The sequence below is a fragment of the Antechinus flavipes genome, chromosome 4 (genome assembly GCF_016432865.1).
Source record: "Antechinus flavipes isolate AdamAnt ecotype Samford, QLD, Australia chromosome 4, AdamAnt_v2, whole genome shotgun sequence".
In the NCBI taxonomy this organism is placed as follows: domain Eukaryota; kingdom Metazoa; phylum Chordata; class Mammalia; order Dasyuromorphia; family Dasyuridae; genus Antechinus; species Antechinus flavipes.
In genome coordinates this window covers 426,413,880-426,428,020 of record NC_067401.1, presented here as the reverse complement: position 1 = coordinate 426,428,020, position 14,141 = coordinate 426,413,880, and the positions used below count along the sequence as shown (strand labels likewise).

Here is a 14,141-nt window from a genome sequence, read left to right as displayed (position 1 = left end):
CAAATGCCTAGTTCCTAAAAGGTTGTTTATATAATTATAATTTAGATGTGCCTTACTATGTTTAATGCTTGATTTTTTTCTCTCTCTCTGCATTTTAGGTATGACTACATTTTAACATCTTTATTAGGGGTTGTAGTATATAACCATAGATATGTGAAACTCAAAGTAATATTGCTACTTATTAGCAACAACTGATTAAAAATTTAATGGGGATACAAATTTAAAATTAATTGCTAAAATACATTTTTTGGGAATTTACTGTTTGTGTCCAGGTAAAGTGGCTGGTGGTCTACTTTTGGAGTCAAAGTCTGCTTGTGTGAGCCCGGACAAGTCACCCCTCCTCATCAAACCTAATGAATTCTCTACAACTATGATTTCAGGCAAGGTATCAGCCTGGCTCACTAGAAGAATTTTCCTTATCTAGGAAATAGTTCTTTATATTAATAAAATCACAGGTGCAGGCTCTGTCTCCTTGTGATGCTGCTACCCCTGTTCCCTATATGATAGAAAACATCTTTCATTAGAGGAAGCCACATAGTTGCTGAGGTTAATATTCTTTTTATTCTATGGGAAAAAAAGTTATAATATATTTGGATGGCATTTGGCATGTATCCCTTTGACTTATAATAGAGATTAAGAACATATGCTTCTTCACATCTCTGATATTTAGCAACATTGTTTTGTATCCTGTATACAGTTATGTGGTTGAGAGTAATATATGTGCGTCAATCTTATTTCTAGGATTACTCATTTAAAAACAATTTAACTCATTTTTAACATCTGGATCTTAAACTTTGGATTCCTTAAATCTGGAGAATATAATAAATCAATGTACTTTTTTTCTTGGAAGTACTGAGAATAATAACCAAATAACTTATTATTGTTTACAGAAAAGTTTGTAAAGTCTCAATAGTTTTTTTCCCCTTGTTATTTAAAACCTGAATATAGTGATTGTAAAGGGTGGAAAACAAGGCCTTCCTAAAATGATACTTCAGCACCAATTATCTAAAAATCTAATATTTCTAAGAATATATATATATATCACAGTTGGTCTACAATTTCCATTATAAATTAAGCCTCAGACGTCCAGTTGGCTAACAGCTTAGAACATTTGCTTAAATATTTATCTTTTTAAAAAATAATCTTAAATCTATTTACATATCTATTATAATCCTAAATCTATAAATGTCAAAAGAAATAATTTGAAAAAATACTGCACACACACACATATATATATAATATACACATATGTATAAGTGCATATATGCTTGCAAAACAGAAAAAAAAAATCCAGGTATTAAAAGAGATTTTTTTACATGCAGTGCATTGCAAGGGAAGATACCAGCCAGTGATAAGTGCAGGGAAAAGGTGAATGGATCTATGGTATTCTTAGCTTCTTGCCAAGTTTCTTTGCCTCACTCTGTAAAAGGAGATCACCTACCTCAGCTGTTTGTAAGGCTTATTTAATGTATATTTGTAAAGCACTTCGAAATCCTTGGATGAAAAGTGCTGCATAAGCGAAAAGCATTATCATGTTATTAATATTAGATTACAGTGACAATGGATTTCTTCTTTTACAGTCCCAGGTCAGTGATATAAACCCAACACACATAAGGAGTATTTGACTTTTAGTGGATGCTAGGAACAAAAGTTAGAAAATTGACTTTAAGTCAATTCTTGGGCTGACTTGAATTTTAATAGTAGAAGCCAAAGAAAGTGCAGAGATCACCTAATATAATCTTTTGCAACAATTTGGAAGAGAGGCTGGTCCACCCTTCTACCAATTATTTTCTGATTATCCCCTGAAGGAATGCACACAGAAGTCCTAGAAAGCAGAGTTCTCCTACTTTTCCATCCAAATAGCCTCTGGCTATTTGAATAATCCTACCTAGTTGTTTTAGACAAAAATCTAAGGTTCAGAAAAAATAATTAGGAAGAAATTTAGTAGTTCTTAATTAGATTCTCTACCATTAAGGTGACAGCAAAGAGTGGTTGTAGCCTGAAATTAATCACAGGACTCTTTCTTGTGCAGAAAAGAATGGTGGGGTTCTGATGAGGGCTGAATAAGACCCCTGTCTTTGTTAGCAAGGAATGGCATCAGGAGAGAGCTTTCATTACTGTAAACAATATGGAAGCCTTAGTTACTCCCAGAGGCAAGTAGGGAAGAGCACTGAAATAATCATTTCAGCCTTAAATGGGTTTTCTTAGATCTCTTGTAGAATTCTTGGCTGAATTCTCATCCACAAAATCTTCATAACTCATTACTGTATCTAATCAGAAAGCCAAATTATGATGCTCAACTCCTGAATTTATATTTACCTTACAAAAGGGAATCCCTTTGTTATCCCCTTGTCTATTATTCTTTTTAGGGTCGGGTCAGCTTACCTCCTTGTTATAGCTGACTCTTTTTAGGGTGCTAAATTCCTCTTAGAGGTGGCCCCTCTATTCTATTCTATTAATCTGCCTAATGAGAATTTTCTCTTTAATGGCGTCTTTCCCCTGGTTAAATGTGAGTTTCACTAGGAAAGCCCTTTTCCTTGTTTCTTTACGGATTTAGCCATAAAGTGTAATTTTTAGTAGTGTAATAAAATCTTTGACCCTTGTTTTGAAGGATGTTTAAGCTTAAAAATTCTTTTGAAACAATCTACAACGCCAGCCTGTCACCCGCCTCTTTGTGATGGCATAGTACAGAGAGAATCTGACTCTATTCCAAAATTTCAACAGATCTATTCCATCAGCAAATTTTTGTGAGGTATTTAACTCATGCCTGTATTTCCTGATACCTAGGAAAAAGCGAAGGTCTTCCTAGTTGTGATGGTGACTATATCTCCAAGTCAGAACTATTTTCACTGATAGAGAGCCCTCAGAAGAGGGGCTTGGCTCTGAACAAGACAAAATCCTGGTGGATCTACAGAAGCAGACCGACTGCTGAGAAAGTCCAACTCTGCGAAGAACACCCGAGGCACCTTGTGGCAGCAGAGGGATGCTTGGTGGCCAGCCAGGGGCCCTAGCAGGCCCCTGTCCTTTCCTTTTCAAACTTGGGCAGCCCCAATATGGGGGGTCGATATGGGAGAGTGAGCTGGTCCTTAGCCACTGGCCAGGTCTGGGTTACTTCACTGAATCGCAGCCTAAATTAGGATTCCCGGAAGTTCTGGACTGTCCAAAAGCCCTTTATTTCTTGTGTACACGCAGTCCTTACTTTGGAGAGGTATGAGAGCTAAGGAGCAGAGAAAATGCCTAGCCAGCTTTTTGTTGGTCACAGGGTCCCGCATGGGAATATAACAGCTATTCTGTGTCTTCCTGACCCTAGACACAATTTTCCCTTAATTTTGTGATTATCTGCTTCTACGTGGGGGACGGCAATATCATTGGAGAGAAGAATTTGGCAAAAATTTCTTCCATAATCAAAAGCTCACTGCTTTATTTTCTAAATTCTCTCTTGGAACAAAATGGTTATTTGAATTGAAGTCAACTGTTACTAACTCTGCCTTAAAGGGAAGCTGGAGAAGGGTCAGGTGGTAAGCTGTTCTCTTTCTCCTCCCTTCCATATCACTTAATACTTCCTTTGTTATTTTTGTTTTTTTTCCAGCAGTTATGTTATACTGTTTGGTTTATGTTGTTTGTAATCAACTAATACTCCTACATCTTTTTCATTATCTGGAGTCTTCCCTACCTTATATTGAAGTATTTTTTTTTAAGTCTAATGCAGGAATATATATATTTATACCTACTCAAGTTCACTTTGTTTAGCTTTGACCCACTGATCTGGCTGTCAGCATCTTTTTGATTCCCTTCTCCTCAAGGCAAAAATTAGGTCAGGTCTTTCCATATGAAAATGGAGAAGAGCGATAGATACTTTTAACTGCTCATAATAACCCAGTGCTATAGTACTTTAGGTCTTCAGAGAAAATATAAACACATAGTGATCCTTCAAGAGTTAACTTATAGAAAATAACCTGTCTAGGATAGAGATGGAAAACAGGCTGGCCTCAGGAGAATGGAGCCTCTTCAATACTCCTGAGTTGGGCCTAAACCAAATTAAAATGTGATTATAAAATATTTAATAAAACAAAAATACAGTACAATATAGATAGCATTTTAAAACTGAGTCAATATGCAGCGGGCAAGGGTCCTTATGTAGCAATCCATTTCTCCCCTCCCATCCCTACTGGAGATGAATTGTGCAGTTCTAGAATACTCTGGGCCTCTATACCAAGAAAGTATAGTTCTTTTATTTTATAAGTTGCCTGACCCCAGGGAGGTGGTACTAGGGATAGAGCAGCTTAGAGTCAGGGGCTGAGTTCAAATTCAATCTCAGCTACTTAATAGCTGGGAGACTGGACAAGCTGCTACCCTTATTTTTTTCTCTGTGAAATGAAGCTGAGAAAAGTGGCTCCTTTGTGTGTGAGTGGCCAGCGAGGTTGGTACTTCATAAAGATTGGACTCCTTCCACAAGAAAGCCCACTCCTATGATGTACTGAGATGGCACCTTCGCTTCTCCATCGGTTTCTCTGCTACAGGACCCCAGCTAGAGCATGTGGGGTTAGGGGCAGTGGCCACCTGAAGGGGGATCCTCCCTGCAACTTGTCTGATAAGGGGTCTGTCCGCTTAGAGTCTGTTTGTGACTTCCAGTGAGGGGGAGTCCGCCACCAGCACAGCCCCTGTCATTAAGGGACCACTCCAGGGAGAGGATATTTTCCTGACATCAAGCCTCAATTTGTCTTTTTGTAACTTTATGGGCATTTTGCATTCTGACCCACCACTTATCAGTGGTCTTTTCCATGATTCCTTCACCTTATCCTCAGATCCCGTGGTCTTCCTGCACCCTTCTGGACACACCAGCTTATAAATGTGTTCTTTAAATCGGGGTTTGCAGCACTGTGCCCCGCACTGCCGCTAGGGGCTGGGTAGTCCGTGTAAAGCAGCACCCTTATACAGTCTTGGTCATGGACGCCAGGCCTCTTTTAGGGCAACTCAAGCTGGTATTTTCCTTTCTGCCCACCATAGCACATCACCCACTTACTGAGCTTGCAGGTCACTAAAAGCACAAGTCATTGTTGTTTTTATCAAACTGCTATCTAATCCCATCTTCCCTATTTATACAGAACTGATCTTCTGAATCCAAGTACCAGACTTGATTTCTGTTGAACTTGATCTTACATTCAACAAACATTCATTAGACATTTTACTAGTTTAAACCCAATGCTGCAACCTTGTCAAAACCTTTTTGAATTAAGACTCTATAATTCAAAGTGTTTGCTATTCTTCCTAGTCATTTGCAAATCTGACAAACAGATCTTAAGAAGATCAAATTAAAACTAAAATAAAGCTGAAATCGTTTGTATCTTGTTTTTCCATTGAGATCAAGACTGCTTTGTTTTTGCCATTGGATCCCCAACTATCAGGGATATAGGTGCCTAAGTCTTTGTTAGTTAGTTATCACTGGAGGGCTCACATTAATGATGTTGCAGACCTATTGGACAATGGAGTACAGTTTGGGAAAAAAATCCTCTATAAATGCTAGCTATTTAATGTACTTAATTAGCATAGAATAGGAAAGATTTAGGACTAGGGTCAGAGAAGTACATTCAAACTGGAGTTCTGCTATTTCCCATCTGGTGGGTTTTCCTTCCTTCACTTATAAAATTAAGAGACTGGACCCAATAACTTCCAAGTTTCCCCTAAAAATCTATGACCTCAGGATCCTTCTCCTAATATGAGACCATGTCACTTCACTAGCAGGTTGTGTGGCATATTATTCAGATAAATCACTAGCTTGATTGATTGATTGATTTAACATTGTTATCAATATTCTCCAGGACAAAATCTTTATTTTCAGTGAGAATACCTGGGGATACTCTTGGGGTGGGAGAATAAATCTGACAAACATTAAAACAAACCCCACCCCCCCTCAAAAAAAAATCAACTTGAAATGATTATAATTTATAATTAAGCCACTAGATGGAGCAGTTACTCTATCTTTACACCATGTGCTTTTTAAAAAAAGTTTCCAAGGCAGGATTCTCAAATCCAAACAATTCTTCAACATACATAAATTGATAAAGAGAACAAGCCGTGGTTTCCATTACTTTTTCAGCAAATCAATGTCTTTTTTATACAAATGTGAAAGTAATTTAGGTACAGATCTCTGGAATATCAATCTATCAGTCATTTCCAAAAAGTTTTTTTGGCTCTGGGGTTCTAGCAAACATCAAGAATGGAAGATCAGCGGCTGATTGTTTTAGACATTTAAAAAAAATTACACTGATGCATGATAAAATACTATTACAAAACAGTATCTAAAATTTCCATTTGACATCTGTTAAAGAAAATCTATCTGGCATATATATGCATGTTGTATGTAGAGTATCTAGTTATCATATATATATATACACACACACACACACACACACACACACACACGCATGCATATACATATACAAGGTATTTCCTTAATCTTATACAAAGGTAACCTGCCCACAAGTCTAGATTTCAAATTCTGTACTTTGTCCAATAGCAACCTGGACAGTAATCACACAGTCTTTCAAACGTTTTCATAAATATTTCACAAGCTTGACTTCAAAAACTTTCATAAGGAATGAAATTGAAATTTTCCTTTAGGTAGATTCCCTTCAAACTTAGTTGTTTTCTTTTGAAATACCAATTTGTATTAATGATGGTGGTGATCATTTATCCTTTTAGAACTTTGGTGAGATTCTGTGTCATATTTATGCTTTCAGGGATAGAATTTACTAACTTGATAGCTCTATTAATAAACATTTTTTCACACTGGACTTGGAGAAAACAGTGACACTACAAAGTAATTGTGGATATCAAAAGTTTTCTTTTCCTGCTCAAGAGCTACTTTCCCCTCCCTTCTCCCCACCCTGGAAATTGGAGTTAAGTGACTTGCCTAGGGTCACACAGCTAAGAAGTGTTAAGCTTCTGAGTCCAGATTTGAACTCAAGTCCTCCTAACGTTAGGGTTAGTGCTCTATCCATTGTAACACAACTAGCTGCCCCTCAGGAGCTACTTTTACAGAAGATTGTAGCCCTAGAATTGGAAAATATCTTGGCGATCATTTAGCCCAATTCCCATTTTATAGATGAGCAAAACTGAGCCTTGGATGAAAACAAGTGATTGTCCAAAATTATACTAGGGTGTAGGCACCAAACTAGACTGCACCTTAAGTCCTCTGATTCCAAATCTAACTCTTATTTATTACAATTGATGTCTAATACCTGTCAGATGATGAAATTCAAACCTCTTAATTCCTCAAAACCATGGTGGATCCAAGTTCCTTCCAACAGTTTATTATTATTATTATTTAAAAGAAGTTCTATGTCAATTTGAGCTAATTATGAAAATTTCTTGTTCAGTCAGGTAATGTTCCATTTATACCAGTAAGGTACAAAGGTCAGGGTAACACTTAAAACTGCTTAAGTAACCCCTGAGCTGGTTGAATAAACCCTTTAAATCATTAACAAGCCATCTGGATAATGGCTTGCTTGACCATTACTAAGTTCCATATTTACATAATTTGTCACAGCATCTTTCTTTTATAATATTGAAATTACTGGGATAAAATATGCTACTCCCAGCTTAAAGGAGCAGTAAAGGAAAAAGTGGCATTTTTTTTCTTCCTGATTGTTTAACCATACAATCTGGAAATGAGTGGGTTAAACACTGAACACTACAACTAATTACTATGTAATGCTAACCTCAGTTGCTGGTTCATTTTGAGACCCTTTAAAATATGAACTGTGTATTTTACCCCTATGCACTCTCTTAATGATTTGTTTTTTTAGACTGAAATCACTTCCAGCCATCAGTTATACTCGCGGTCTCTACAGATGCACTTTTCCAAGCACAAATATTTCTTTTTCCTATTGGTCTGCCAGCCCTGTCAGAGCAAATTTCACTTTAAACTAAATGCTATGATACTTAAAACCTCTTGGATTACTCAGGCTGCTAGTGTGATCTATGACCTTCCAAGAATGACAGCTGAACTTTCCAATTTGCTTAGACTGCTGGGGAACTAGAAAGCACATGCCAAAGAGGAAAATGTTCCGAATGCTGAGCAGCAAGGAAGGTTCTTGGCCAGGAAGAGGTGGGGGAGGGGGAAGAGAGAGGGCTATTAAGTACTAAAAATATTAATAAGAAATGTCCCAAAGTGCATGACCTCACACATAATTCAAAAGTTAACAGCCTACTAAAAATCCTTTAGTCCAATTAAAACATGTTTAATGATCCTGCCAGTGAGTAACATTCAAGTACCTCCCCCAGAGTTATATCTTTATGTGATAGTACACTGTCAAAGTGTCCTTCTAAGAATCTCAAAGTATCATGACAACTAATAAGTCGGGGGCTATGTCAACTCCCCAACTTCCTTTAAAAAACACTCCTCCACGTGCACAGAATCAAAGCAGAGACATGGTGTGGGTCTCTTGAAGGTTATCCCTTTTGACATACTACAAGTCTCTTTTAAATGAAAGATTTCTGAAGTCCCATAGAACAAAGTTCGTTCCACTGAAAGCCTAAAAAAGTTATGTTCATACTTCTTGGGCATATTTATTGAGTAATTCATTTTCTTTCACTGACTCAGAAAGAAAATGCCTTGGATTTTATTTTTCATGTAGGAAAACACTTAGTAATTATTTTAAGCAAAATACTTAATGTAAAATTTTCATTTTTTACAATTTATCCTATTTTGTATTTATTTTTCTCACCTACTTTTTTATTCCATAAGCCTCGAATATATATCTATGATGATACAAAAAATCAGCTGGCTAAAAATTATTTAAGACTTTGTTTTCCCAGAGAAATCAAAGCAGTATTTTCTAGAAATGTAAGCAAGTTTTAACATGTAGCTAGAGTTTATATAAAACAATTAAGAATTACCCCTCTTCCCCTCAAAGCACCTGTTTTCAAACAGCTAAGCAATTATGGTTCATATTTTTAAAACCACCAAACCAAATCTATAGTCCCAAAGCTACAAACTAACAAGACATTTTCTTATACTTTGAATTTTTCAGATTATTTAAAAATGATTTCTGGTGTACAGTTTTGTTTAGAAATCTTTGGTACTTTCAGCCATAAGATAAGAAAATTATACACACCAAATGATATTTTATCTTTGATCTATGTCTTTTACCACTTATCCGTTTAACTTATTTGCCAGTGATCCACTGGAACTTAGGCTCTAAAGTGGCAATAAAAAATAGCACAAAATAAATATTAGGGGAAAAAAAGCATTTCAAGTCTTCAGAAATATGTACTGTCAATTATACCAGGGTAAAAATAACTTTTCTGCTGCACATACAAGGTAGTCCAACAAAAGGAACTCAATTCTTTTCCCACTTGAACCTATAGTGCTAAAACCCAATTCAAAGATTGAAGTGAGTTAATTCTTATATTTAATTATGGTCCTTAAATCCCTTGAAGGATGAAACCATATCATTTCTTCATAAAGTAACATCTTCCTTTAATACCAAAACACTATTAGAAACTCATCACATGTCTCAAATACCAGAACATCAGGGTGACACACTCTCTTAGGACAGTGAGGGTATTATAAGGTCTCTTCTGCTCTGCTAGAGAAAGCAGAAAATGATAAAACAGTATTGGATACAGAGATGAGGTAGATCTCAATCTCTGTATGGATTATGTAGCAAATATTAACTAAAATCAATATGGGCTGATGTGTAGAAGAAATTGTCAAATTTACAGCACATTGGCCAAGCACTGATCCTGAGTACTTCCAATCAAATTAAAATCTAACTGGGAAATGTTTAAGCAAAATAAATAGAAACACAGCACAATATAAATAACATTAATTTGTGGTTTTCTATATATCAATATGCGGTCCCCAAGGTTCTGTTTCTAGTTGAATTTGATATCACCTATGGATATAATTCTTACCTTTTTTTCTGACCTGAAATCTTATTGTCCCAGTTAAAACTGAATTTAAATATCTTTCCAAGTCAGTTAGGTTAATAAAGAAATGCTATGCAAATCTACCTAGTCCCTCTACCAATCACCCTCATCTTATGGGTAAAGAGATATCTTATTATTTCAAAATTTAACCTTAGACTATCCATGGTCTTGTTTCTCAACTCCCTTGTTCAAGGCTATTTTAAAAACTTTTCACCTCCTGTACTGTATATTACTTATCAAATCAACCTAAGTACCCACTAGTACGCTAGTTTTCTAATCTTAAATAATATAATGTAACTTAGCTACTTGAGGAAAAAAAAAAGACTTGGATATAACTTCCAGTTCTGTTAATAGGCTGCCTGGATTGAACAGGTATATTTCTTTGTCAATGGTTTACACTTTCCTCATTTCTAAATGTGAAAAAACGTTCTCCCTCTCTTCAATTTTTCCTTACTATGAGAACATTATTATATTTGTCCCTTGGACAAAAGGTAAAACACTATAGGACACATTTAGTTTTCTTAACAGAATATGAAAATCATTATGAGTTCTTTCCTAACAATACCTAGGAGGAAAAGCTGGCTCCTTATACAGAACCTAGACAGGAGATCCTCCATAATGTTTGGAGTGCTTCTTACACATGCTTTCTCTTTGTCTGACTTCACAGAGCCCCTGTATAATTTATGGAAATCTATGGGCACCAAAGTATTCACATAGTTGTTGCGCTACAAGAATGTCTGTACCAATCACAGGCTCCATTTTATCAAAGTGGCATTGAAGTGCCTCCAATTTAGTGAATTCTGCAGAAATCTTTTGGGTTTCAAGGTTATATTTGAGTAAAATTGTCATATTTCTTTTAAGAAAAAAATGTACTTGAACAGATTCTCTTTAAACAGAGGATCCCTTGGTATATTTCCTATGCATTTGGCACTTGAAAAGTATTTTTAAAAAAAGTATAGGATCAGCACAAGGTCTTTGCTGCTCTATGCAAAACTGTGATCTACCTCATCTCTGTATCCACTACTGTTTTGTCAATTTCTGCTTTTTCTAGAAGAGCAGAAGAGACCTTATTTCTCTGGTTCTCATAATACCCTCACTGTCCTAAGAGAGTGTGTCACCCTGACATTCTGGTATTTGAGACATGTGATGAGAGTTGGGAAGACACATAAGGAAGGAACTTGGATGAAAGTGTTACAAATGAGAAAAGAAGGATTTGGGAGGGAGGTTGAGATAACTGCATAAATTATTAAGATTATCCCATAACAGAGGACTATGGCATCGCCCTAACTGCAGCAAAATGGAGATTGATCTGTCTTTGTTTCAAATTTGAGAACTAAAGAATGCTTAGTGGTCAGTAAGAAAACAATTATGGTTGCTACTTGCAGATGGCCTTGCAATGACTTTTCCTTGGAAGAAAAGGCAAGCTGCGCCTGCAAGAAAATATGGTTTGTAAGTTAATAAGTCTTTGTCTATTCAATTGCAAGGGTGTTGAAATCATATTTAAAGAAAAAGTCATCAACTAGCTACAAAATCCAAATGAAATAATTATTTCACTTCTAAAAACTTAAATAATGTCTTGAGAAATATTTTTTCCTGTATTAACCTTTTAAGAATTGTTTTATTTTTTTTCCTTAAAAGAATATTATTATGAATAGCTGGCATTTCTATAATATTCTAAAATTTGCATAGAGCTTTCCATATGTCATTTCATTTTATTCTCTCACTTTAACCTAGTAAGATAGAGGTTACTCTTGTCTCCATTTTAAAGTTCAGGTCAAGAACAGTTATGTAACTTGTCCAGAGTCATAAAGCTAAGGGATCATTTGGGAGCAAATCTGAACTCAAAACTTGATGATTCTAGGTTTAACATTCTATATTGTATCCCATTAGTTAGTCAACAAGTATTTATTAAAAGCAGTACATGTCAGATGCTATTTTAAGTGTTGGGAATACATTTAAATATTTAATAACATAGATATGTGTGTATGTATGTATTACAAGCAACAAATAGGATCATTTGACTTTAAAATATAATTTTCTCTTATTACTATATAATATACTATTGTTTTCATTCATGTAATCATATATATGCATGTATATATATTACCATTTAAGATGAAATGTTAAGGTCCACATTCTATCAATCAGAAAATTTATGAACTGCACTTTCATTTATTCAACAATAATTTATTTTGTTTGTATTTCTATCCTCAGGAATAGTTTCTTCAGGACCTCAAGAGTACTTTCTGAGCTTGGCTTCTAGGTATGACATATAAGACGCTTTAGCTAAAAACTTAGAACTCTATCTTTAAAAAAAAGATTTATATTTAAATAAACAACTAGATTCAGGATAAGTGTCAACAAGTAAAGATTAAGAATCTTCTGTGTTCTTCCCTGTTTGCAAACTAGATAAAAATATGAGGTAGTTAGTACTTATTGCCTTAATCAAAGAATGACCACCAAATTGCTGTTACACTGATTATTCTCCTTAGAATAGAATTAAATGGCATTCACTTCAATAGAGGATTTGGGAAGCTCTGAGATTACCAAATAATCTAATGAATGAATAAGTGAAATTCATTTAGTAATTGTGTGTTATGTTCCAAGGATATAAGGGTGTACACATTCAAAAAGGAAGACAAATTCTTGGCCCTAAGGAATTTATATTAAAGTAAGCAAGGACAACAACCTATAAGTGTGATGATGAGGTGCGTTTTTGTTTGTAAAGTTACAGGATGGATGGTAGAAAAGGGGGGAATGGGAAGGGGTGAGGTAAAGGCAGGGACTGTATACATGGTGGCTAGTAGGGGGCAGTCATGGAAGGAAATGAAGCACTGAAGCAGGCAACTACAATAACCCTCAAGACAACAGAGGCTTCGTGACAGAACAGCTCAGGGCATGAAAGAAGCAAATCTTTTAAGGCTTAGTTCTATTCCTATGAGCTGGTCAAGAAACAGAGAGTGATTTGAGTCACTATCACATTGCCATGTGCTGGACCATTTCCAATTAAAATGGTCTGCAATTGGGTCTTTAACCCATAACCCATCTTCCCCCATTTTCAAATGAAAAACAATGTTCTTTTATTTCTGCTTTTTAAAAAAATATGAAAACCTGATGAATATGAAAAGACCCTTTGATATTACTCTAGTAGAGTATCCAAATCTCTTCCAATTAAAGAGTTTTTGCTTAAATGTGAACTAATTATTGGCTGCACTGTTACTTTAGAAAAAAGTTCAAAGATCTGTCATCTGAAATCCTACAAATACTTATTACCATGGCAATATATTTTTATAATCATTATTTAACCAAGTGAATTAAGATTTTCTTCTAAGACTCCAGTTTCTAAAAGCATATACTATACAGAGACCAAAATTCTACCCAGCAGACCTTAAGCTTTGAGAAATTACCATTTATATCAAAGCTTTTGGTGTACTCAATAGTTTACTGAGAAACCCATTATTATTCGTGCAGAATATGGATGTGTTTTAGGAAAATAATCTCCACTGTAAATCTATAATCCCATTTTACAATCCCAGGAAAGCCATAATAAACTGCTATTAGGGCCCAAACCTCCCAAATTGACTATCATATCTAATGGAGAGACTAAATTGTAGTGAATTATCAGACTATCACAGTGCAATATTTTAAAAAATACCTTTAATTCAGGCTATCTGTACTTGAATTTTAATGTAACTCAATTATGCAATCAATGATTAAGTAAAATGTCATAAAATATGAAGAAGTAAAACTTCCTCCCACATTCATTCCTTCTCCCTCCCCCTCATTCCTAGGCCAATTATCACAAATCCTAATTTTTCCATCAGGAAAATATAGCAAGGGCCTATGGTTTTGTAATTATAGTAATCTAATGAATGTTACACTGCACCAAATAGCAGTTTTAGGTACAGAGTCAAAGTAATGCAGGGCCATTTTTGAGCGAGAATAAGATTATTGCTATAAATTCACTTAAGGAAGGTGAAATTTGGAGCATCATACAATTCACTGTGAATAACTTTTTATAAAAAGACTAACTAAGCACAACTTAAGAAAGGCCAAGTTCTGTTGCAATATTATTGTTTATACTTTCCAGTACTGATGCAATTCTTTACTTTCTCAACAAGGGGCAGGGTCCCAATAACCAAAAGGTGGTAGTCAGGATAAGTGGAAAAACAGGGATGTGGAAAAAAAAAAAAAAAAGCATTTGG

General features: G+C 35.4%; 1 protein-coding gene across 4 annotated transcripts in view; it reads right to left on the bottom strand.

Annotated features, from left to right (window-relative positions):
* Positions 1-14,141, bottom strand: part of KIFAP3 (kinesin associated protein 3) — a 217,352-nt gene that overhangs the window by 6,788 nt on the left and 196,423 nt on the right. Inside the window, exon 20 of one of the 4 annotated variants that reach the window (XM_051998973.1) lies at positions 1,442-1,509. The exons of the other annotated variants lie outside the window; for them this stretch is intronic. Coding sequence (XP_051854933.1) covers positions 1,464-1,509 — 46 coding nt within the window. The 3' untranslated portion in view covers positions 1,442-1,463. The remainder of the gene's footprint in view (positions 1-1,441; positions 1,510-14,141) is intronic. 4 annotated transcript variants of the gene reach the window in all.